This window comes from Vanacampus margaritifer, chromosome 19 (assembly GCF_051991255.1).
Source record: "Vanacampus margaritifer isolate UIUO_Vmar chromosome 19, RoL_Vmar_1.0, whole genome shotgun sequence".
NCBI classification, from domain to species: domain Eukaryota; kingdom Metazoa; phylum Chordata; class Actinopteri; order Syngnathiformes; family Syngnathidae; genus Vanacampus; species Vanacampus margaritifer.
In genome coordinates this window covers 6,235,261-6,259,705 of record NC_135450.1, presented here as the reverse complement: position 1 = coordinate 6,259,705, position 24,445 = coordinate 6,235,261, and the positions used below count along the sequence as shown (strand labels likewise).

General features: G+C 38.3%; 3 protein-coding genes across 3 annotated transcripts; 1 reads left to right on the top strand and 2 right to left on the bottom strand.

Annotated features, from left to right (window-relative positions):
- Positions 1-1,599: 1,599 nt before the first annotated feature.
- Positions 1,600-8,596, bottom strand: LOC144039757 (breast cancer metastasis-suppressor 1-like protein-A). The gene is made up of 10 exons (XM_077553411.1): positions 8,326-8,596; positions 8,061-8,151; positions 7,416-7,543; positions 6,541-6,620; positions 6,311-6,407; positions 6,089-6,178; positions 5,941-6,005; positions 5,829-5,868; positions 5,612-5,732; positions 1,600-2,721 (listed from the first exon to the last, which is right to left on the bottom strand). Exons 1-10 carry the CDS (start codon positions 8,459-8,461, stop codon positions 2,604-2,606), a joined length of 966 nt encoding a protein of 321 aa, XP_077409537.1. The 5' UTR covers positions 8,462-8,596; the 3' UTR covers positions 1,600-2,603.
- Positions 8,597-13,092: 4,496 nt separating this feature from the next.
- LOC144039743 (NF-kappa-B inhibitor alpha-like) lies at positions 13,093-15,974 on the top strand. Its single transcript, XM_077553396.1, has 6 exons — positions 13,093-13,428; positions 13,875-13,980; positions 14,060-14,267; positions 14,358-14,446; positions 15,221-15,481; positions 15,559-15,974. Exons 1-6 carry the CDS (start codon positions 13,196-13,198, stop codon positions 15,586-15,588), a joined length of 927 nt encoding a protein of 308 aa, XP_077409522.1. The 5' UTR covers positions 13,093-13,195; the 3' UTR covers positions 15,589-15,974.
- Positions 15,975-18,217: 2,243 nt separating this feature from the next.
- On the bottom strand, positions 18,218-23,203 carry LOC144039720 (proteasome subunit alpha type-6). The gene is made up of 7 exons (XM_077553351.1): positions 23,024-23,203; positions 22,220-22,314; positions 21,849-21,930; positions 21,413-21,568; positions 19,927-20,105; positions 19,703-19,797; positions 18,218-18,433 (listed from the first exon to the last, which is right to left on the bottom strand). The coding sequence occupies exons 1-7, from the start codon at positions 23,097-23,099 to the stop codon at positions 18,376-18,378; spliced, it is 741 nt and encodes a 246-aa protein (XP_077409477.1). The 5' UTR covers positions 23,100-23,203; the 3' UTR covers positions 18,218-18,375.
- Between the last annotated feature and the right edge of the window lie 1,242 nt (positions 23,204-24,445).

Here is a 24,445-nt window from a genome sequence, read left to right as displayed (position 1 = left end):
AGCGCGGCACATTTCACGCATGCACAAAGAGAATCATACGGAAACTCCCTTGAAAACACATGACAACACACACGTCCATCTATAGATGTACATCGCGCTCACAAGAGGAGAGACATAAGTAATTCAGCGGAGTGTGACACTTTCACGGTCTAATTAGCCCCACTGTTGCAGTAAACACGTCCCAATGACCCTCCAGTTCTGGGTACTCATTAAGAATGGATGGCGCCCATGGACGGACGGGCTTGCCGCAGCCGTCAGGAACTGATTCGTCATGTTCCAAACGGATCCAACAAGGAAAGCCTTTCTCAATCTCTCTTCCACTGCGGGTGCATGATTTTAGCGAGGTTTCCTTGTCAGGACTTCACGTTGACAACAAGCAGACTGAAAGAATGCTCTAGAGAGATGCTTCATAGCAAGAAAGAGACAGCTCTGTTGCATCCTGTCTTTGCTGGCTTGATAGGGATTTTCCTTTCTCTCTCTCTCACTCGCTCGCTCTTTTTCTTGCAGCAGCATATGCAGACAAGGCCAGCAAGCTGTGATCAAGCTGTGCCTGCGTTCCCTCCCCTCTCTCTCTCTCTCTCATCAGCTGGAAGGCTTCAACAGCAGGGTGCCCCAGATTCAAAAAGCACCTCCCTCCTCCCATTTTTCGCAAACACCTGCAGCCTCTCCTATGTGGATCCTCACTGACCTCTGGTGGACAGAAATTGCAGTGCAATGCAGTTAGGCTAAACCTAACACAGTGTATATATATATATATATATATATATGTATATATATATATATATATACATATATATATATATATATATATATAGTTATAAGAATCAACACCAAGTGGGACACAATCATAAAGTCGAACGAATTTTTAATATTTCAAACTTTTTATTAATTGCCCCCTTTTCTCTCAGTGCAGCCAAATGACTCCAGAAGGTCCCTGGTGATTTCTTAATGACCCAACGTTGACCTAAATGACTGATGATGATCAATAGAGTCAACCTGAGGAAAGATCTGAAAACTGCTGTTGACAAATAATCTCCATCTAATCGCCCTGAACTGGAATTGTTTTATAATAAGAATGGGCAAAAAAATTTTAGTCTGTAGATGTGCAAAACTGATAGATATACCCCAAAAGACGTCCAGCTGTAACTGCTACAAAAGGTAATTTTGCAAAGTGTTAACTCAAGTGTGTGAATATTTTTGCATTATTTTTATTTTTTTAAATATATTATATAAATTCCATTCCACTTCATGATTTTGATCATTTGTTTCTTCTTAAAAAAAATAGAGTTGAGCTAGAAAGATATCACAGATGTCGCGCTATACAGCTCACAGCCACTTGGGGGCATGCTTGTATGCTATCTAGAGATTTTCAAATATTCTTCTTTGCAACATAATGCAAATGTTGGAGCTGTGAGCTGTTCTAATAGTTTATAAAATAGTTGACTTGCTGATTCCTATTATATGCGATGACGTATTCATCAGCAGTATGATCCTCTAGTAATTTATCGACTTTGGTATTTTGTGTCTGTGACGTTATTTACGCAAGTATTTCTAAGTATTCTCTGGTAAAGGATTCTACTGCACACAGATGAGTCAATCTTCAGATGATAGCAACAAAATATTTAATGAGCTGTACATGCAGTGTGCTACGGCATATTTTTCTTTTGATGCAGAACATAGAAAGGAGATGTACAGAATGATCAAACATATGAACAAAAAAAAAAAGATTTTAACTGGTTTGTTTGCTCTTGTTATGTTGTGAACACTTTAACAACAATATTGTGAAAGGAAACATAAACAGCCTCGTAAGTACAAAACATGATTTTTAAAAAATCAACTTGGTGGATTTTGGGGGAAAATAACTATTTCAGTCAGTTTAAAAAAGAAATAGCACAGTTTATTTCGTACTGTGTGACCAGTTAAAGCCTGGATGTGGCTTTAAATTTTGAACCCTGGTCACCATCAGGCACATGAACGGGGCATCACAGTGACGTAAACTCAAAACACAAAGTCTTCTATGTACAACCAACTGCTTAAAACTTGACTTTTGCCAATTGCTATGCTCAGTGCCATAAATCAGTGCTGCAAAGACACAAAAACAAGGTCATAACCTCTCGACATTTCCAACAGCGGCTCCCCGAAAACAAAACATCCTGTTTGCATGTTGAAGTTCCTCACACTGCTTTCCAACTTGTGCAATTTCTGTCCACACACTCAAACATGCGCAGGACCACAAACAGACCCGTTTTGACCCTCTTCCAGTCCTTTAAGAGTGTTGCCACAGCCCACAATTGTGGATGTTGTTTTTTCAGCCAAGGCTTTGTCTCATCTCACAAAAGGCACGCGACTGACTGAGCAGTGAAAAGACTGCTCAGCTTTACCCGCCTTAGTTTGTAGCAGTGCTTTGCATTGATTCCTTTTTTTGTCCTTTATATCAGCACACGCACACGTTTACAGAGATCACTTGATTGGTTGAGAGTTGTCTCTTTGAGGACAAATAAACAGAGGGAGCGACGGGAGGTGTGAACGTTTTTCGAGGACGTATGCGGTAGCATAAACGGACGTGTGTCTTAATCTCTGGATGATATTTTGCTGTTGTGTTTTCACGAGTGCTTGATAGTGTATTTGCCTTTCTGCAGCTGGGAGATGTACAGCTTGGACTTGGTGCCGTCCAGTCGTTTGAACCACACCTCATCATTGTTGATGGTGGTGATGATGGCGCTGTGCGGAAAAGAAACAACATTAGAGAAAATAGCACTTGGTTGAACACGACAGTGCTATGACAATTTAAAACATAACATATAGCAGAACATAAAATATAACATAACATAACATGCTGTCATTGATTGATTGATGATTATATTGATGGATTGATGATTACAATAACAGACGAAAAACCTCTTGCGGCAATGCTTAGTTTGTTAATTTTTCAAAGTTTCCCATAATTTGTTAACAAAACGGGCGTCCGTCATTGACGGACAGAGGTGGCAACTCCAGGTCCAGAAAGTCAAAACCCTGCCACAGTTTGGCTTTAGCCCCTGATGCTAGCTAGCTAGCTCCCTAGCAGGTAAACGAGCATGTTAAATGTCATGTTAAAGATTAGATAATTAATTTGAAAAGAATGCACCGAGCTGTCACCAATGTCTTACAAATGCAATTATGCCATCTAGTGGCAGAAAAATGACTTCAACACAAATCAATATTACTCTCGTGTTTTTGCACATAGTTAATGGTGCACTGCTTTCTTCTCCTGAGACGCCGGATGGTAAACCAGAATTTCTTTGAAGCTGTCCGGAAGTCAATTTCCATGGCCTCCCCGAACTCCTCCCATGTCCAAGTTTTTGCCTCAGCGACCGCCAAAGCTGCATTCCGCTTGGCCAACCGGTACCTGTCAGCTGCCTCCGAAGTCCCGCAGGCCAAAAAGGCCTGATAGGACTCATTCAGCTTGACGGCATCATATCATATCATATCATACAGTATAGCAAGACCTGAGGAGAAACGTGAAGCTTGTGTCGTAAGATCAAAATCGAAGCCAACTGTGACTGACTTAACACAATGCGCTGGTCTGGAGCAAACTTGTGATTTTGTTGTTGGAACGGAAGTGAACCCGTCTAGCATTCTAATACTTGATGGTAACACTGACAAGCCGTAACTGCTGATAACACGTTCACATGTGACACACATGCTATAAAAGCCAGTGGCGAGTAAAAAGGCAGGTTCTCCACTAATGTCGTTGAACATCCTTGGCATGACATAACCGACACTTTTTGCACTACAGTAATAGTGAGATTTTTTCCTTTTGTTTTTTAGACAAAACTAATTCTTATCCACCATCTTGTAGAATCTTGCTGTTAAGGAACTGCACTGAAGTCAGTTAAAAAAATTCATTTTAAGACAAATAGTACTTTGCTAAATTGCTACCATTTTGTGAAATCTATAAGCAAATGAAATGCTTGTAGGTGAGTGTCAATTACTCGCAAATGGGCTCAGTCCACATCCCTGCTTCTTGCATATAACTTTGGCTCAGTGGTGTTATAATCCTATTAAAAAATAAATAAAATAAAAAAGAACCATATGCTATGAATTTTTTTCCCAGTGCAACGTGTTTCCTTGCATAAAATTACTATTCAAGGATGGCACAAAACTGCTTAACAGTAAATCAACATTAACTCATTTGCTCCCAAAAACATATAAATATGTTCTATTTTAAATATTACCAGTGTCCCAAAAATCATTTATACGTTTCTTACGGGACGGGGGGGTATGCTAGAGCATACAGAAGGCTTTGATGCAGCCTCTGAACTGAAGAGAACGGTTGAAGCAATGGTAGTGATAACAAAAAACGGCCAGCAGGTGGCAGCAGAGTATAAGAGATCAACCAGGGCCATGTTGCAAAAAGCTCTTACCCCCACTGTTTCAAACAGGTTTGTGAATAATGATGAAACTTAGCTATATTCTAATGCTAATTGCTGCAAAACGGAAACAGATAGAAATATACTTTTCTTTCCTGACTCCTCTTTCTTTTGGTAGGTTCCAAGTTTTTATAGCAATAGTACACAATATTCTGTGGGCCATGTCAAAATCCAGTAAAACAGCCAAGAGCAAAGGGGGTTACCTCAGTGAAAATGGCTGAAAGTCTTAAGAGTAAGAACTCTCTTTTTTTTTAACACAAAAATAAACTCACTCAAAAATGTAATATTATTGATTTAATATCTGCCCCGCATTTCACTCCAAATCTGCAAAGAAAATTTTACTTCGATTGAAGCATAGGGCAGTATAAGACCTGGTGTAAACACAAACTAAGCTATCTAGTGGTGGATGGTGATATCCATTTACTGTACATCTTAAAACTACATTCGAACCCTGGATATTCTCGCGATTCGGCACCCACAGATTGGCAATGTTTTTTTTCTCTTTTTTCCCCCTGTTCTTTCTCAAATTTTATTTTTATTCCAGTTTTCCAGGATTTTTACCCCCACTTCTCCCTGTTCTTAGTGCAAACCGTTTATCAGCATTTTTTGGGGGGGTGTTCAATTTTAATTTTTAAATGTTTTAATTCAAATTTATTTTACTTTTTAAAATAAAAGAAATGAAAGGGGACAGAAAGAACTGATCAACACACACACAAAAAATCTACAAAATGAATGACACTTTCAATATAACAATTGTATAAAATAATTAAACAGCATGTCCATGTTCTATATGTATTTGCCACTAATTGTGCTTTTATACATTTATTAAAAATCCAGATAGACTGAGAAGATTTTGCTTTACAATCCAAATCCAATCCAAAAGCTGACACCTTGAGTTGAAATACATCTTTTTGTTTTGTTCAATATTTAGGTTCGGAAAAAATGTCTTTTCCTCGTTATTTGTACTCAGTTTTCCTTTTCTTAAATTAGATTTGTATATTGACTTGTAAAATTTCATGATGGGCTTTATACATTATTTTAAGGCGGTTAAACTCCATTAATTCATTACATTTGAATGTTTTTAGTTGTATTAATAACGGATTAGTGTGGTCTCTGTATCCACAACCGAAAATGACACAAATAAAATAAAATAAAATAAAATAAAATACTGAGAGTATGGTTGCGGGGGACACACAAACCTGGTGGGAAACTCATCTTTCCTGTAGATACAGATGGCCTGCCCCCTGCAGTACCACTGGCTATCATAGAAAAGTCGTCCATCTTCGGACCGTGCAACATGGTGGTGTCGTTCCGTTTTGGCTGGGGGAATTTGAAGGGGGAAAAAGATGAGGGAAAACATGAATCACATGAGGACTAAATAAAGCAGTACAGTAAATAATCTTGTGCAATGCTAACCATCGGCCTTCCCCCTATGCGGCCCGAGAGACGCCATCGCCTGAGGAGAGACAACATATCTTCACTATCTTCACGGTCACTTCCAATGCTAAGTCACTTTTCAAAATATTACCTTTCTTATTGCAGTCCAGTCTTCCAGAATATCCAAATCTTGCAGCATGTAAACAATATAAGGCCGTGCGATAGCAGTTAAAGAAATATGAGGCTACATGGCAACAAGGAGGTAGGGCAGCAAAGAGCGAAATGATGGAAAAGGATATCAGAAACAAGAACAGGCTTCTTCTTCTTGATGGGGCAGAAAGGGTCTTTCTTCTTATTTTTCCGGGAATGCAATCCATCATTCCACAACTCTGGAAAACCCCACAGGACGGATGAGAGTGAAGTCAAAGCATAACTCCATGTCAACTTGTTTTGTAATATTTGACAGCAAAATGCCACCTTTTCTTCTTTTTGGTTTTGCATGCTATGTTCACTCTTTGTACCTGAGGTGATGTCAATACTGTGTCTATCTTCCTCCAGTCGTCTTATCTTTTCCTCCAGCTCGCTCTGCACGGTGTCAAACAGCAGCAACTTTTCACTCTGGGAAAAAACATGGGTTACACATAAAAGGAAGTTCTCATCTATTGCCACAGACTATGTGAGAAAAAAAACCCTGGACTACAAAATTACATAAATTGCCTCATTTTATCAGAGTTCTTTTTTTTTTTTTTACCTCCGAATGTTGGCAGGCTGCCTGGATCTCACAGTCATACTTGTTCTTCACCGACTCCAAACAGAGTTCTTTATAGATGCCTGCAAGCAATAAGGTGAAAAAGAAATACAGTATTTTGAGATCTGTCCATCTGAGAAAAGGATACACGTTAGTAGGAATGAAACAATATCATGAGTCCTTTTTAAGGACAGGAGGCAATAATTTACAGCATGCACAGCACACAAGTCTCTGGGCTTTATAGACAATAGGCCTGTCCACAGTCTCTGATTGTTATAAAGCCAAACTAAAATGTAAAATAAACATAGTGCCCTTATTTGGAGGGCGATGCTTTCATTTCTTTCACCTCATACAAGTAATGAAATGACAAGTTTGTTTGTGTATGAGTAAGTGTTGGTGTTATAAAAGGGCATGAGCAAAGGTTGTGTGTCCAATTATAGCAACTTCGGCCCTCAACATTCATATGTCAAGGATTTGCCTTGATAATAATTTGGGTTTAAAGTGAATTTTAACTGAATATTACCACTCAATATTTTTGGGGGGTTCCCTAACAAGTTACAACATATCATATTGTATACCAAAAGCAGCAGATTATGAAACAATACAATTATGGTTTTAGTGCCAGACATTCACTTAATAGTGAACAGAATCTAGGTTACTGTGTTGGTATGGCTTTTTTAATTTTTTATTTTTAAGAAAGACCTCTATATCCCAATATGACATGATGATGTTCCCACAAAATTACATAAAAATTAACGGCAGTTTTCTATTTTTGTAACTTCTAATTTCAAGTTTCTGATCATAAAATGGTGACATGAAGTACTCGCCCATCCCAAGAACATTTAATTATCCACTCCTGAATGTCAACAAGATCGTACCTGCCACTTTGGTTCTGATCTGCATGTTATCCTGCAGGTTGGCTAAAGGTTCCAGATATTCCTGGGCACATCCTGCCATCACTTCCTGCAGCTTAACATCCACCTGGCTCAGACGTTCCTTATACAATCTATTTATTTGAAAGAAAAGCAGCAGAACATGGTATGTACAAATAATGCCTGTATGATAATGTGCAACATCCACTAAGAGTTTAGACCACAAATGACAGCATTTAAACCACAAGCAGCGTTCACAATTTTTTGTACAGTGAAATAACTAAGTGGATATTTTGCCATGACCGGCAATCCTGTTGCGTGCGCTATTCTGCTGTACATTCTTTTTTAAGTACAATTTCTTGACAACAGCCTATGTTCTGAGGATTATGGTTAGGCTGGTAATGCCGTTTAAAGCCTATCTTAGGTGGCAAAACAAAATGAAAATTCACAGATGGAAGTGAAGAAACAAAAAAAGATGTTAAGTGAGGCAAGAACCACGCCCAGTGTATGACTCGGTCGGCGATTGACCAATCGAAGCCGTTCACGGCAAAATATCCACTGCCGTGAAAAAACGTGTACTGGTACTAATATGGCTTTATAGCACATTTGGCAGTGCCTTCCTCTCGTTCCTGACACTGAGAGAAAACTTACTGCTCCTTCAAGTCTGTGAACTGTTTCTCTAGAGTGGTCATCTCGTCCAGGCACTCCATCCTCCTCCTCTCACAGTCTTCATCATCCATCTCTATACACATATGAAGACACGACATACACATGACAAGTTGGGCATGGGTGTTTTATCATGAGCAACTTCTCACAGTGTAGAAGCAGATTTATAACTCACGGGCTACATGCCACATTGAGTCTATGAATGACTGACAATTATTTTGTCAATTTGATTTTAGGCCTGCTCTCCTACCCGAGCTGTCTCCATCTTCAGACACAGATGTGCTAACCGTGTCTTCCTCGTCAGTGCTGCTACCGTCTTGCTCCGGATAATCCACCTCCATTTCCTCGTGATTACTTTCTTTCTTCTCCCGGGAGTGAACCGGCATTACGACTTACAATGGAAACACTGTAACGTCGTGGCAAATCTTCACGTTAGTTTCAACACCTGTGAGAGGCGATATTGTAGCTCAGTTAGCTAACCGGTTAGCGACGCCGCATCGAGACAGATGGGAATGCAAACATGGCCCCTGTGGACCAATGAGGAGAGGTTTTACTCAGACTGTCCAATCAAATGTTGGTATGCGAAACTATTGGCAACGGCGCGGCTACTGGGATTTGTAGTTTTATGTACTAATTCAAGGGAGTGGAAAAAGTCAACCCTGTTTACAAATTTTAAAATGTTTCCACCCATTTTTACTAATTATACTACTACACCAAATGAGTAAAGGGAGCTCCACCAAAAATACATTTTATAATTCATTGTCAATATAAGTCTTTGCTTGTGTTACTTAGGTGTGTTTGCTGGTGTTTCAATTTCCATATTTATATTACATATTGTTTCTCAAACTTTATTCACATATATTTTACATGATAAAAACCTCACAGTACACCAACAACAAATACCTGATGATCATTTAGACCGGACCTGGCCAAAGTCAAAGTAAAATGTATGTTTATGAGCACGTGTGAACGCTATTACTGTACATTGTGATGTTTAGCTGTTGCTGAGGTACAACCAAACGAATAGTGTTGTATATGTATGCAATGACATTTTTTTTGTCTGTTAATAATGAAGTGAGACAGTTGTACACCACCTGCAGTGGAATTATGCGCAGGTGGATGACCCATAACTAAAAACAAGAATGTCTCATTTCCACAGTCTAGTCATACACAATACATGAATAACTTACACAAGGTAATTTTACAATTGGACATTCTCCTATGTTGCTACTTACTAGATGTAGTATTGATGGTTAGACGGAGATTTGGACACTTTAGAATCTAATATGTGTACAATGTATCGTATTTCTGTTTGTTCAAGGAAAGGTAGCAAAGTACAAAATGAGTAAGATGAGGAAAGTACAATCTACAGTATGTTAAGAAAGGTATTACCAAAAAAATCTAAATTTTTATTAGTCCATGTTTAAAAAGAAAGAAAGAAGGAAATATGATTTCATGAGGATAAAATCAGTAAAATAAAAGAACACTGAAGCAAATCAAAACTAAACTGTGCCAACATTGATGACGGAAGTCATGAAGATATGATGTCATCAGTTAGAAACCACTGTTGTGCAACCATTTGTACTAACAAACATGGCCTTTGAGCCCGATGACATAAAAAATAATAATAAAAGGGTAGTTTTGATACAACAAAATAATTCAGTCATTTGGTTGTGGTTTATCATGCAACCACAGTATTTACGTGATGTGATCCATTTTCACTGCAGGTCGGTCAGGAAACTTTGCTGTCTGATATGTGTAGGGGCTGCAGTGCGCAAGCAGAAAGTCTGAGCTTTCACAACCCTGAATTGGTCTCAAACAGGTTTAGTTATGAGGACATGCGTACCATAGACAAATATGTAGATGCGGACGAAGGAATGAAGAATGTATAAATGAGAAACAGATGGTGTCACCCCGTTATTGTTGATGCTAGATTGAAATGTAGCATACAGTGTAATCAGTAAAATCCTTTAACCTTTCATGGCTGATTTTATTTTATTTTTTTTATGACGTAGCTAGTGTTGGGCAGAATCTTTTCATCTACAAAACCAGCACTTTTCAAAAATGGTATGTTTATTAAATTGTTAATTAAATTGACCAAATGTGTAAATGTGTACAATCAATGTGATCCATCTCCATATGCCACTTAGCCTACTTCACCAAATATTGATTATTCAGGGAAATATTACCTCCACCAACCAAGTTAGTTAGTTAGTTAGTTAGTTAGTTTATTTGTTAGTGTGTTTGTTTGTTAGCTAGCTAGCTAGAAGCACGGACTGTTAGCGTGTTAGCTAGCTAGCAGCTAGCGAGAAGTACTGACTTAAATTTACATTCTTGTAGTATTCTTGTAGTAAAGTATGTCATCTAATCTGCCCTTGGCCTTCAGAATTTTGAAGTGCTGGCTCACATAAATAACCAGTCTGATTTCAAATTCATCCTCACAGCTAGAGGGCTGACCCTCGATTACATCATTTTCTGTCCTATGATTAGTTGGTCCGAGCACAGCTTTTACAGCCAACTTGGTGGTAAATGTGGTGCTGTTCCTCTACACAAATTAAATGACAAAGCAATTTTAAAATATTTTAATAAACTTTGTGTTAGTTAGTTAGTTAGTTAGTTAGTCTTGGCCAAAAACATTGTGCTCACTGCTTCATTTAGTTTCCATTGCAGCCTGCTAAGATCTGTATAAAGAATGACAGGGGTCAATCACAGTCAACTTCAAAGTCAACTGTGCCACAGTTTGACCATGAGATATGCCTAGTATCAGTAGGTCAAAAGATCATATGTGCAGACAATAATTGTGTGCTTACATATGAGAGTGTGTGCAAAACACCCACGCGTCTCCTGCACATTCATCACAAAAGTGGGTCATCAGAGGGGCTGTTTGCGAACCTTTTAAACGTCTCATTGACACTCTCAGCCATTAACCTCATCAGAATTGGATATTTAAAATGAAAAAATGGCCTGCATATTAAAATTTTGTATTTGAATAACACGAAGACTCTTACCTAGAGTACATGAGTGGATCGATGGCCTCATACAGGATTGCCTCATACAGTATGTCACAGTGATGAAGTGTGAATATTTATGGCCAATGCTAAATTACTCGGAATAGATTACTCTTTTTTTTTTACACACATACTGAAAGGGAGATATGAGTGCTTTTGGAACTGCTGTGTCAGTGAACAAGTTAGTTTTTTTTCTTCTCAATTAAAACACTGAATTCAAAGTCTCCCCTCAGTTAGAAAATATGCGTGAGGTTAATATGACTTTGTAAGCAAAAGTTTCATGATGTCATCATAAGGTAATGTCATGGGTGAATAGAACTGAGATGCCCAGACATGTAAGGTTTTGCTGACGCACAGAGCATAGCCTAATGTTTGTCACTTGCTACTCAGTATCCATAGCAACCACATGTAAACACACAGCAAAAGTACTTGCTTGCATTGTCTTTGCAACAGCTTTACAAATATGTGAGTGGAAGTCCCGGCATTTCATGAACAGTGAGAATATCAGACAGCACAATTGTGGTATTTATTCGTAGGGTTAAAGGAACTCAGTTCAAGGTAGCGAACGAAACAGGGACAAAATGTCCTTGGATTCTTTGTTGCAACACTTGACAGAGATTGAAAATTGCTTGGAATTAAATGCCAAAGGAGATTGCGTGCATATTTGTGTGAGTGGCATTTCCCTGTTGTGACTCACACGCAGACACACAACACCCCACTGGGTGTGTTTGGATGGTTTTGTTGTGTAGATCTCCCTCTAAGTACTATATGCATCCATATCATATCAATTTGAAGTGACAAATAATTCAAAGTCCCAGCACAAGCTCTGTAAAATATGTGAGTTGCACAGAATATAAAGCAAAAAGCTGCAGTGTGTTAACATTTACAAAGTAAGGCAAGTCCCAAACATCCTCTTGTGGTACATGAAATGAAGTGTTTGTTTCACAAGAGTTGCACTGTACACACTTCAGAATTTTCCCCCTCCTCTGCAGGCAATGTGCAGACACGGGGGAGTTTTGTTCATGGTCTATTAGAAATTAAAAGGCAAATGTTAATTTAATGCCCTCTCTGGTGGAGTACCCCAAGAGTCAATTATTGGCCCTTTATGTTTTTCATTAGCTCTTACAGCTCGGGTTCATCTTATGTAGGTACAAAGTGACTTTGAAGCAAACGCGCTACTGGAGTGCTTGGATGATATCAAAGAATGGATGGCCTTTTTTTTCTTTCTTTTTTTTTAATATGTGGACAGCACTTTGAAATACTTTTTTTTTTTTTAAAGTGCTTTATGAATTAAGTTGGAGTTTTAATTCATGCCTAAATTAATTGGATAGTTCATCAAGTACACTAGTACAGGCTACACGATAGCTTCTTCTGCACACCTCATACAGTACCAAAATATTACAAACATCTCTCTGTATGATGCAGTGCAGCTTTTACATCAGTACTGCAACCACAATATTGCAATATTGAAGATGTTAAGACACATTCATTTGTGTGTGCGTGTATGGTGCCAAAACAATTCTGATGAAATATAAAAGCTCATTTTTTGTATTTTTTTGATAATCATTGTTGATATTACATAGCAGACATGCTCATAAAATTGCTTACGAACTGTAAAGCACACGAGTGCATTTAATTAGAAAAAAAACTTTTTAACGTACATATACAAACATTTAAAAATAACCACAAATATTTATAAAAAGTCACTCAAAGGAAGAAAAAAAAGTACAGTAAAAAAAAAAGCGCCCCAATTTCCCCAGACAAAAGGGATTTCTTGAAGAGCCTAAAAAAAGGTTGTCTCCATCTCATTCATGGCCACCCATTCACAATCAAACATCCCCTTCGATATATGCTGTCGGTGTCTAATAGGAAACTACAAGTTTTCATTTTGACTTTATGGCTGGAGGTTGAGGAGGGTGGGGGGGATTTTTTTTCTCACAAAAGCACAGCCCTGCCTGTGTGATTTCCCTGTCTTAGATAAGTCAATTGGAAATCCCCACAGAGGCTCCACCCAGCCAGGCTGACAAAAACCCAGTGCGCCAGCCCTCTCCAAACCACTCTTGTTTCTGACCCTTGGACTGTACGCGTGTACTCGTTTTTGCGACAAGCATCATGGACGTCCACGGAGTATCTCGCAGCGACCGCGTGGATTATAATAATGACCTCGACCACATGGAGCCCAAACACGGGAAGACGTTGCCCTGCCAGGACGACCGCTTGGACAGCGGTCTGGAATCGTTGAAGGAGGACGAGCTGGTGAACGACTTGGAGCACTTGCGCGTGAGCGAAGAGCTCGTTCACGAGTACGAGCCTTGGAGCGGTGTCCTGACCGAGGACGGGGACACGTAAGTGGACATTTTCTGTACAGTATTATATTTCCGCGAAGGCGTTTGCAAACGGGAGTTTCAAAAATGACGCACTCGTGCAAAAAATATTAGTAATAGTAACTGCATTATCCGTTTCTGTAAAAACGCAACAATATGCATGCAAACGTGAATTTGCACGAAATATGTTAAGAGTAAAATGTGTTTGCTTGTGTGCGTTTACTTTTGGCTGAGTGCGCAGTCTGGGCGGTGCTTAAACTGAGCTCTGTGTGCTCAGGAAAGTCCCTGGCCCGTTGCCAGTAACTGATAAAGCATCAGATGTGTCAAGCCACAACTGGTGGAAACAACCCGACAAAACTCCACTCTTGCGAAACGTTCCTGTTGCACAGGCGTTGTTCCTTATAATTTCACTGGAGCTAACTTCCTCCGAGTATTCGTTTTAATAAGTACTCCCTTTTTTCTGACAGGCTTCTCCACTTGGCCATCATTCACGAAGCCGCCGATCAGGCGCAACAGATGATCAAACTGTCCCACAATCACCCCTTCCTGAATGCACAGAACTACCAAAGACAGGTACTAACCACATCTTAAACCACACAAGACTATTTTATTTCAGTCAGTGGAATAACACACATAATGAATCTCCTTCCAGACGGCATTGCACCTCGCCGTGATCACAGAGCAGCCCCAGTTGGTGGACCAGCTCCTGAAAGCGGGCTGCGACCCGCGGCTGGCCGACGACTGCGGCAACACGGCGCTGCACATCGCTTGCAAGAGAGGCTCACTCGCCTGCTTCGGCGTCATCACCCAGACAAGCCAGCGCCATCTCAACTCCATCATCTCCTTCCCCAACTACAGTGGTATGTTCAGAATTCCCACAAGAAAAATATGCAAGGCCGGTTTTGTTTTTAAGACTTGGTTGTTAACTGATCTGTGTTTTTGCCTCGCAGGACAAAACTGTCTTCACCTAGCGTCGATTCACGGCTTCATTTCATTAGTGGAGAATCTAGTTGGGCTGGGCGCGTACATAAATGCACAGGTGGGTGTCATTAAATCATTCGCTGCCATTGACGGCTATACACGTCAAAATTCAATTGTTAAGATTGCAGCGAGGGCCAGTGAAGAGAAAAAAAAAGTTTGGCACACAAGGAGAATTCTCACTTTCTCACTTTAAAGTGAGAATTTAGACTTTAATCTCAGAATCCTTACTTAAAAGTCGGAATTCTCACTTTCTCACTTTAGAGAATTCAGACTTTAATCTCAGAATTTTGATTTTAAAGTGAGAATTCTGACTTAGTTCTCAGAATTCTGAGAGTACAGTCAGAATTTTGAGATTAAAGTCAGAATTTTCACTTTTATGTCATAATTCTGATTTTAAAGTGAGAATTCTCACTTTAATCTTAAATTCTGACTCTAAGTGACTTTACTTTAAAGTGAGAATTCTGACTTTAATCTCAGAATACTGAGATTAAAATCAGAATTTTGAGATTTAAGTCAGAATTTTCACTTTAATCTCAGAATTCTGGTTTCAAAGTGAGAAACTCAAAATTCTGATTTAAAAGTGAGAATTCTCACTTAAATGCCAGAATTCTGATGTAAAAGTGAGAATTCTCACTTTAATCTCAGAATTCTGATTTAAACGTGAGAGTCTCAGTCTTCTGAGATTAAAGTCAGAATTCTGAGAATAAAGTCACTTTAAAATCAGTATTCTGAGATTAAAGTGAGAATCCTGCCAAACTTTTTATTTCTCTCTTCGCTGGCCTTAATTAATTTGGAGCAACTTTGTGAAGTAAACATTCATTTTATTTTGTAGGAACAATGCAGCGGTAGGACGGCTCTCCATCTAGCTGTGGACGTCCAAAACCCAGCACTGGTCCGTCGCCTCCTTGACCTCGGCGCCGATGTCAATTGCCTCAATTATGGCGGCTTCACGCCGTACCATCTCACCTACGGGAGGCAAAATGACGACATACGCAACCAGCTATATGAGAAGACGGCACAGGAGCTGAGGGCCTTGCCCGACAGCGAATCAGACGAGAGCGATATGGAAGATCTGGACTTGACTGAGGATGAGGTCAGTTTCTATCAAATCACAGCTGCTCACATGACAAATGCGAGTCATTGTTGTAAACATTTACTTTTCTTTTGCAGTTGTACGATGACATCAAGTTCGGAAAGTAAGCTCCAACAGTATCCCGCCAATGGTGGTGTCAAAAGAGCTGCTACCGGGTCACCGAACCCCGGCCCAAAGAAAGGACAAACACCTGCCCGGGACGTCCACAAAGAGCTGGCCCGGAGATCACAAGAAGGAAGACGGCATCTGCTGTGGTCTAGCTGGATCCAGAAAACAGAACTCAGCGCCCAGAACACACAGCGAGACCATGAACGTCCACGTGTTCTCCCTGCAATACTGTACAAGGATATATTGATGTGAATATACCAGACTGTAGTAAATTGTAAATACAGAGATATTATTTTTGTACGTGTAAATATGTTGTGAAATGAAACACTATTAATGAAATAGTATGTAAAATAATAAATAAATAAAAAAAGCTTATGAAGAATGATCCATTCTGTGTGAGGCATTTTTTTACTGAAACACAACCACAGTTAGTCACGACACAAAAAGTGACAGGGCTGAGAATTATGAGCCACACTTTGAAAGACACATGGACACAAATGATACAATTCAACTCCGTGAAGCGGTCCGGGATTTCCTTGTATGGGGCGAGGTCTCAGTGTTGTGAGTCACACCGTAAAAAGTCCCACGGCGGCACACTTAGAACATAATGTGCTGCATATTTTTTTTTAAACAAAGATAACTTGTTGCTTAGTCACAACAGGCGGTACGCCTTTGTGGAAAGTACAGTACTTCCAAATCCTCGTCACCTGATACGATTTTTTTTTTTTTTTTACAAATAACCTCGATTAACCGGTACAACCTTTAATTGGCACCTTTCTTTCATAAGATCCCAGAATGATTAGATTTAATAACAGGCTACACATTACCTAGCCTATAATTGTCCGCAGGGCTGTAAACATTAGTACGCCATATACACGTACGCGGGCGGGACTTCACGGGTTTTTCCAGCAATTCATCTGCCTTCTTTTAAAATCACATCTAAATCCACATGACAGGGGAGCTCCAAAAATCAGTCCTTGATTTAGGAAAACATGACATCTGAGAGGGGATTTATACTTTTGATTTGTGATTCAGAGATAGGTGGGGACGAGAGGAAATCGGACTGACTAACTGATGATGTCATTTCTGATCAGGAGTGAAGGACAGATTTGGTCACTGAAAGAAATGCAAAGCTGTCGTTTCCTAAAAATAACACTATTGCCACAATGGATGAGCAAATTCCCAAAAGTTCATCTAACCTACTAGAAACAAATCTCAAAATTATGCAATGCACTACAGTAATGAACCGTTTTTAAACCGTTTTGGATCTCTTACGACATCTCACAAAAGTGAGCACACCCTTTATTTCTGCAGATATTTAATCACATATTTTCATGGGACAACTCGAGAGAACTGACAAGTAGTCAGCAAATGTGTAAATTGATTATTCGTTCAAAATAGACCAATTTGATGCAGTGAGACAAAATAACATTTTCACTTAAGGGTGTACTCACTTTTGTTGCCAGCGATGTAGTTAATAGATGCATTTGAAGTCATTCTGAGGGAATGATACATTTAGTTGTGTTGGTTACATATGTTATTGTGATTTTTATTCTCCACTTTTTTTTTTTGCCATGAAACAACTCCCACATACTTTCGATTTATACCATTCAACTTAAAAAATTCATACCTCCCAGGGCATATCGTCTGATTCCACATTACTTACAGTATTCGCACAATTTAACATTATATATCAATATCAACTTTTCTCCATTCATTTCAATGGGACAGATTTTTTTAAGTACCACTTTCCACACCCACTTTCATACATTCAACTGTTCATCATTGCCAGGTGTCTGATACTGCTCGGTGGCAGGAAGTTGCAGGTTCGAATCCCACCTCAGACTGTAAATTGCAAATATAGCCATGGCTGTTATGCTAAGTGATATACATGTATACCAACTGACTATCATATCAGGAAATGAATTATAAATTTACTTTCAGCATCAGATGACACATTTCAAAATAAATACGCTATTAGCCATGATTTCAATCAAGTCAAGTTAGCTCATTGGTTAGAGCAATTTCCTGCCAACATGGAGTACCCGGGTTCAAACCCCGTTTGGACCACATCTAGTACATTCGATGGTTCGATACCAAGTGACTATCATATCAGGAAATGAATTTTAATTTCACTGAAATTATTTAAGCACACACATTCAGCTTTTTAGCATTGCCACGCAATTTCTGCAGAATTTGCATTTTGTCTAATTATACAAGCTATACACTGACTGTTTTTCATTGTGAATTCTTCAGTGCCTTTCAACGAAAAGATATAATTAAATATATGCAGAAACGTGATGCGTGTGCTCGCGTGTGCGCATTACAGTGCATTACCAAAATAAGGTCAGATCTGCTCATGTGGTAAAAAAAACCCACCAGACATTCAAGAGCACTTCAGTGAGTCATGTGATTCTGGTGCATTCAAGTTCTACAACAGGAAGTGGAGTTGTGAGCTGCTCGTGTTCCCATACACAGCAATCTGCCGCGTCTAAATTTGACACATGAAAGCAGTTCTGATAAAACAGGATGTAGTCACATGAGCGTCACTTTAGAAAACCTCAAATTGATTTAACTCAATGCAACCAAATTGTGTGGAATGACACAAAGATACAAACACATCAAAAGTTATTTTACTCCAAAACGTCTTCTTTTTTTTTTTATTGTTGAATGTATCAGTGGGGCAAAATGTACAACAAACCAAGTCAACGCCAATCTCCATGTGAGAACTGCATATCCCATCATGCTCTAACTAAATTCAAACAGGTGACACGTTTTCTTCTCGCTCAGTCCCGCTCTGCCAGGGACATCAGGTGAGTATCCACTTCGGCCTCTGTCAGAATCCTGGAAAAAGGTAATAGACTGATGATTGCACCGCCTTTCACAGTTGCCATTTTTGTTACTGTATCTTTTGCAGAAATGACCGTTTCTGCAAACATGGCCTTACCGTCACGTATTATGTAGGTTTGGTGTGTAATTAACAGCCCGCACATACATATACAGTATATATATATACACACACACACATATAAATTATATATATATATATATAAATTATATATATATATATATATATATATAAATTATATATATATATATATATAAATTATATATATATATATATATATAATTTATATAATATATATATATATAATTTATATATAATTTATATATATATATATATATATATATATAATTTATATATAATTTATATATATATATATATATATATATATATAATTTATATATATATATATATATATATATATATATATATATATATATATATTTGATGATTTTATTTCCATTTATATATGTTTTAGACTTAATATTTGAATTATATTTTTAATATCCACTTTTATTGACACTTTTAGTCATTTATTAATTTATAATTTTGGTCCTCCATACAAATAGACTCTGTTTAGAGTAAAATTTACTGTGTAGAAATTACAGGGAGTCCTCAAGTTACGACGGAGTTCCGTTCCTACGCTGGCGATGTTACCCGAATTTCGACTTAAGTTGGATTTCCCCGTTAAAGTCGATATTTACGTCAAAATACTTTGTACAGTAATTATTTAAAAAAAACATATTTTCACGACCTGGATGAGCCAGAACCAATATTTCGTGTTTCCGCACGGACATTCATTGCTGACGGACGGCAGAGCGGAGCTATAAACATGGAGATGTGACACGCCTGATGGCGAGCCGACCCGTTGATGAACATCCGTGGCTGGAGATAACAACAACACAACTTTAAATAACTTTAAAATGGCGTGATTACTGTGGGAAATTAACAAAAACGAAGGTGCTACGGACAGGGCAAGGACGCCATAAAGTCAAAACGACGTCCCTGTTAGTTTTCATGTTGGGGCATTTTTTTTTTTAAACATACACAAACATACACATCTTTATACACCAAGTGCAGGGTTCGCCCTAAAGTAGTTTTCTTCCAGTTTGTGTTTTCACATTTTACAATGCAATGTAAATTCCACAGTCCACACATGCCAACAATGGTCTCATTATCATGCAATCCATCTCACTGCCTGTTGCAAAAATCCTCCCATAACCCCATCAACTGCTTTACCTTTATTATTCATCCTGAGACATAATTACCTGAATTTGTGGTCTTGTGTTGTAACCACACCCACCTCAAGCTCAGAAGGCTTGAAGTCAATGGAGAGGACGGTTGACAGACAAGAGATAGCCGTCTTGGAGGGGGAAAAGCACAAAGGGGATTTCTTTATTAATTTATGATCATTTATACGATAACCCAAACGGTGGTTAAAAGATGAGCACATTGGAATCCCTGAAAGTTGCTTGACTTTTGCATCACATACCTCGACGGTTTGCTCGAAGGTCCAGTCCAACTTCTTTTTCACCTTCTTCTCCAGGAAGCTGGTGGCTTCCGTCTGCTTCACCCCGGCGGCCGTGGCTTTGAAGCCACAGTAGTAGCCTGCCGGGTCACATTTGTAGACTTGCGGGCCGCATTCCTCGTCTACGCCGATCACTATCATACCTGCGAGTGCAACATGACAACGGCGCTGATGCTCTGGCTTCGGAGGAAAGTATTTAGCGTCGATCTCCAGGAAGGAGCCCAAGAGCTTCTCAGTGTTGGCTACAATAAACCGGAACAATTACATGTCCGCTCTTTGTTGTAGTGCGGCGGGGTTTTGTGCACATCTTCTGCTGTTGCTAAGGCAACGTCTTTTATTACAATGGATATTAAGTAACGGTTTAAAATTGCATCACCATTAGAAAAAAGCAACGTAACCTAGGGCTGCTCGATTATAGAAAAAAATAACAATCACGATTATTTTGGCAATAATTGATTTATTTTTTGGTACAAAACAATAATTTTTTTTAGCATTTAAAAATATTAAGACCAATTAAAAAAATAATAGAAACACTATGATTATGTAGGTTCCCTTTGGAACAAACATAATTTATATTATTTATAATAATGTATTTATTTATGTTGGCAAAAACTTGAAGTTGGACTGCAGCATGTGCACTCTGCATTAGGACGATCATGTATTTTTTGGGTACAAAACAAGAAAATGTTTACACATTTGAAAATATTATGACCAATTAAAAATAAAAACACTATAATTATGCAAGTTCCATTTGTACCAAACAGAATTTAAAATTGTATTTATTTATGTTGGCAAAAACTCACCATGCAGTAGGACGATCATTTATTTTTTTGGGGGTACAAAACAAGAAAATGGCTAAACGTAAAAAACACAAAAAATATAAAGACAAATAAAATTCTTTGAAACACTACAATTATGCAAGTTTCTTTTGGACGAAACAACATTTATGAAATTAGTTATTTTAAAAATAAAATAAAAAGTGCAAATGTATAAGCTTAAACAACTCAAATATTAGTATTAATAATCTTTTTTTTTTTACGATTTGTAGTTGTGGAGTGTAATAATTGAAACTGTAATTGAATTTCCATTAGTTGCACAGCCCTAACTTAACCTATTAGTTAATTATCGTCATTTTACTTATTTAATTATATAATTTAGCTCTAGCTTTGTGTGCTACTTGCACCATGGGTGCACGCCCTTAAATGAGAGTTATCTGTGACGAAAAGACACTTATGTTTGCTCTTTACAGATAATGCTCAGTTTTTCTCCTTTGTTTAACTTATTGGCAAATTATCCTACTTCAGAGTGTAGTGGTCTACCAGAACAACTGCAACACTTGGTGCTACCTAGTGGTTAAGTGGACGACGCGCCCAGCGATAATTAAAGACAGCGCGTCTAATAGAGCGGAGGCAACTATTTGAAGATCTGTCCGATTCTAATCGATACTTACAGCAGCCCAGTGGTCGCATCTCGGCATTCTGCGTGTAGACTTGAGAGATGTCTGCAATTCTCTTACACAGCATGTCCACTGGGATCTCATAGCCGTACTTGTACTGCCAGTTGGCGGCCTCATAGCGAGCGCGTTGAACTTGGGACCGGCTGTCAGCTGTCAATGTCATTCGGAGGGGGAAGTAATTAGTAAAAAAAAAAGAGGATTTTTTTTCATATATTTGACGGATAACATTCTCATTTAATCGATTCATTAATCAATGCCTGATACATATTTCGTTTTTTTTTGTTTTTTGTTTTTTGCAACCGCATCAAGGTCAGAAAATCTGGAATTAACAAACAAAAAATATGCGGTCCTGGGAGTATATTATGCTTATAAAGCCCAACATATGACAGGTGAAATGTGCGTTGTTGATAGTGTCTTCTCTTTTGTTTACCTGTCATTCCAGACATCACACATCCAATGTTATTTGTTATTCTGAAAAGGTGGGTCACTGTGGCGGAATCCAGAAGCTTGTCCTGTTAATGATAAAATGGTCGTCATTGATGCTCAATAGACTTTAGTTGAATCGCAGTTGATAACTTACAAAGTTGACGGGAGGCTAAAGAAGCCAAACCAAATGTCCAAGCACAGCTTTGTAGCACCAATGCGAAGTACGCGAGTAGTGCAAATGAGGCAACTGGGCTCATCCACCAATACTGGCAATGACTAATATAATAATAGTTTATGATTTTCACTTCACTATTTTAATGTTAAGATTGCAAATAGAAAGGCATAGGATGGTATAATACACCAATATCCACTCACCGGTACTTTTTTCTGTGTGACGACAACGGCACAATCCTTCCCACGAACGGCAACTGATGTGAGTCCACCTTGATTTATAGCCTTGAAAGCATATTCTGTAAATGGCAGACAGGATGACGGTAACATTTAGATTTATAGAAACAGTTGTTTTGTATGGATAGGTATATTTGCATAGCAGCCAAAGGGAGTACTTTAACTGTATTTGTTTTTACTTTTCAGTGCTTGCTGGATGCTCGGATATGGAGATGCTGTGTAATACTTCAGCACGGATGAATAAACAAATTGTCCTTATTTTAGCACAGTACTTCTGTCTACATAATGGAGGATTCTTAAATATATTTGCATAATTAAAATAAAAATATTTATTACTTACTTTATTATTACAATAATAATACTTTCACTTTCGACTTTCTTCAGACCAGTATAGCTTTTGCCATTAATCTCAAAGCTAAACCGATCAATAAAAATGTCGTTAGTTTAATAATGATAGCAACATTGTTTACTTGTAGCCCTCTGTTATGCCAAAGTTACAACAACAAGGAATTATTTGATTACCTGAGAGGCTAAATGTTAGCTCGTTGCTAAACTGGTCGTCTACGCTGTTGGACTTCATTCGGAATATCAAAGTTGTCAAAAACATAAACTTGTCAAAATAAATGAACTTCATATATGATAATAGAATTATTTCGTTGTACTAATAATGCCTTATCTGCGAGCTTTTGGGGGAGCTAACCGAACAATGACAGCGCATTTAGCAAGCTAGCTAACATGTCGGCTTTTGTCTAAAACAATACACATACTGACCGACTTGATAAAGCCTTCCTTCAGGAGAGAAGATGGTAATGTGGCGATCAAACCCCGCACTCGAGCCTCGGGACATTTTCTAAAGTAATATTGGCCGAGGAGTTGGTCCAAAAGAATGTGCAAGCGGCTAGTACACTATTTCAACCCGGAAGCTATGCGGCGGAGGCAAAACTACATCCGCTGTGAAAGGTTCCATGTCTCCATGGTAACGGTGAACGCTTGGAGGAGAAGTACAAATAATATACTATGATTTAAAAGTAAAAAAAAAATAATAAAAATATTTTTACAAGTAGAATTACTAGCCAATTTTTTTTTAAACACATACAAAATAATTCGTCGTCAAGACCGCTTTAGTACAGTGTGAAAAAAATAATACTGACTTTAAAAAATAACTTTGTGTTTGTTTGTAATGAAGATATGAACCTGAATTCTGGGTTTCTTAAGATACTAAAAAGCACAGTCCAGTACATCCCAACAGTTTTCATACTGTTTGAATGTTTCCACAATTTGTTACGTTACATCATAAGATGCATAACAAAAGGTGGTAAAAAGTGAAGTACTGTAAATACTTTCTGGATTCACTGTCTGTATGTTGGCTTCATTCATACCTCTAAGACACCACATAATAATAATAATCTTGGCCTGCAGAGGAGTATTTATTTATTTATTTACTGTTGTTAATTCATAAACAGTATATTTCTTTGAACGTAAACTGGGAATAAATTATATAGGGTCATTCAGGCATGCATATCTGTCAGGTTCAGATTTTCAGGACTGCATTTTACTGTTGCCCATGAATGGAATTTCATGACCTAAACAGTGAACCCACTCCACCCGTGCTTACTGTCTCTATGTTGACTCTTTACTTTCCACACATACAGTAATATTTTGGTATCTCTTTGAGTCTGCTCTACTTCTGACCTTACTCCACGAAAGCATCTCTCATTCATATTTATGCAGTGTTTCCACTTTGTGTGTGAAAGACTCCCCACCCCCGGGTCGGCTTGAACATGTGTGGGACTCTGTTCCGCTGTCACAAGTGCCATCCAGGCACAAAAGTTTAAATGTTACAACATAGTTTGTTCCATTTACTGTATTTCTATGCTATATTTCACTTAAATGTAGCTTATAACTCTGGATGTCCATGCAAATAAATACCAGAAAGTAAAGTTTTCCTTCAAGCATATTTTTCGTTTGTTTTCAGCTTTGTTGAGTCAAGCAAACTACAAAGTAAGAAAAAAAAGTTAAAGAGAAGCAGCACATATGCTCACAACAATGTTCTGCTTGCTTCCTTTGACTTTGACACAGATACAGGCTACAACATGCATTTTTTTTATTTTTATAACTGAGCTTGTGGTTTGTCATGTTGCAAGCACACATGTGTTGCAATGAGTAGTGCACCCTTTGTTAGCCTCCTTACAT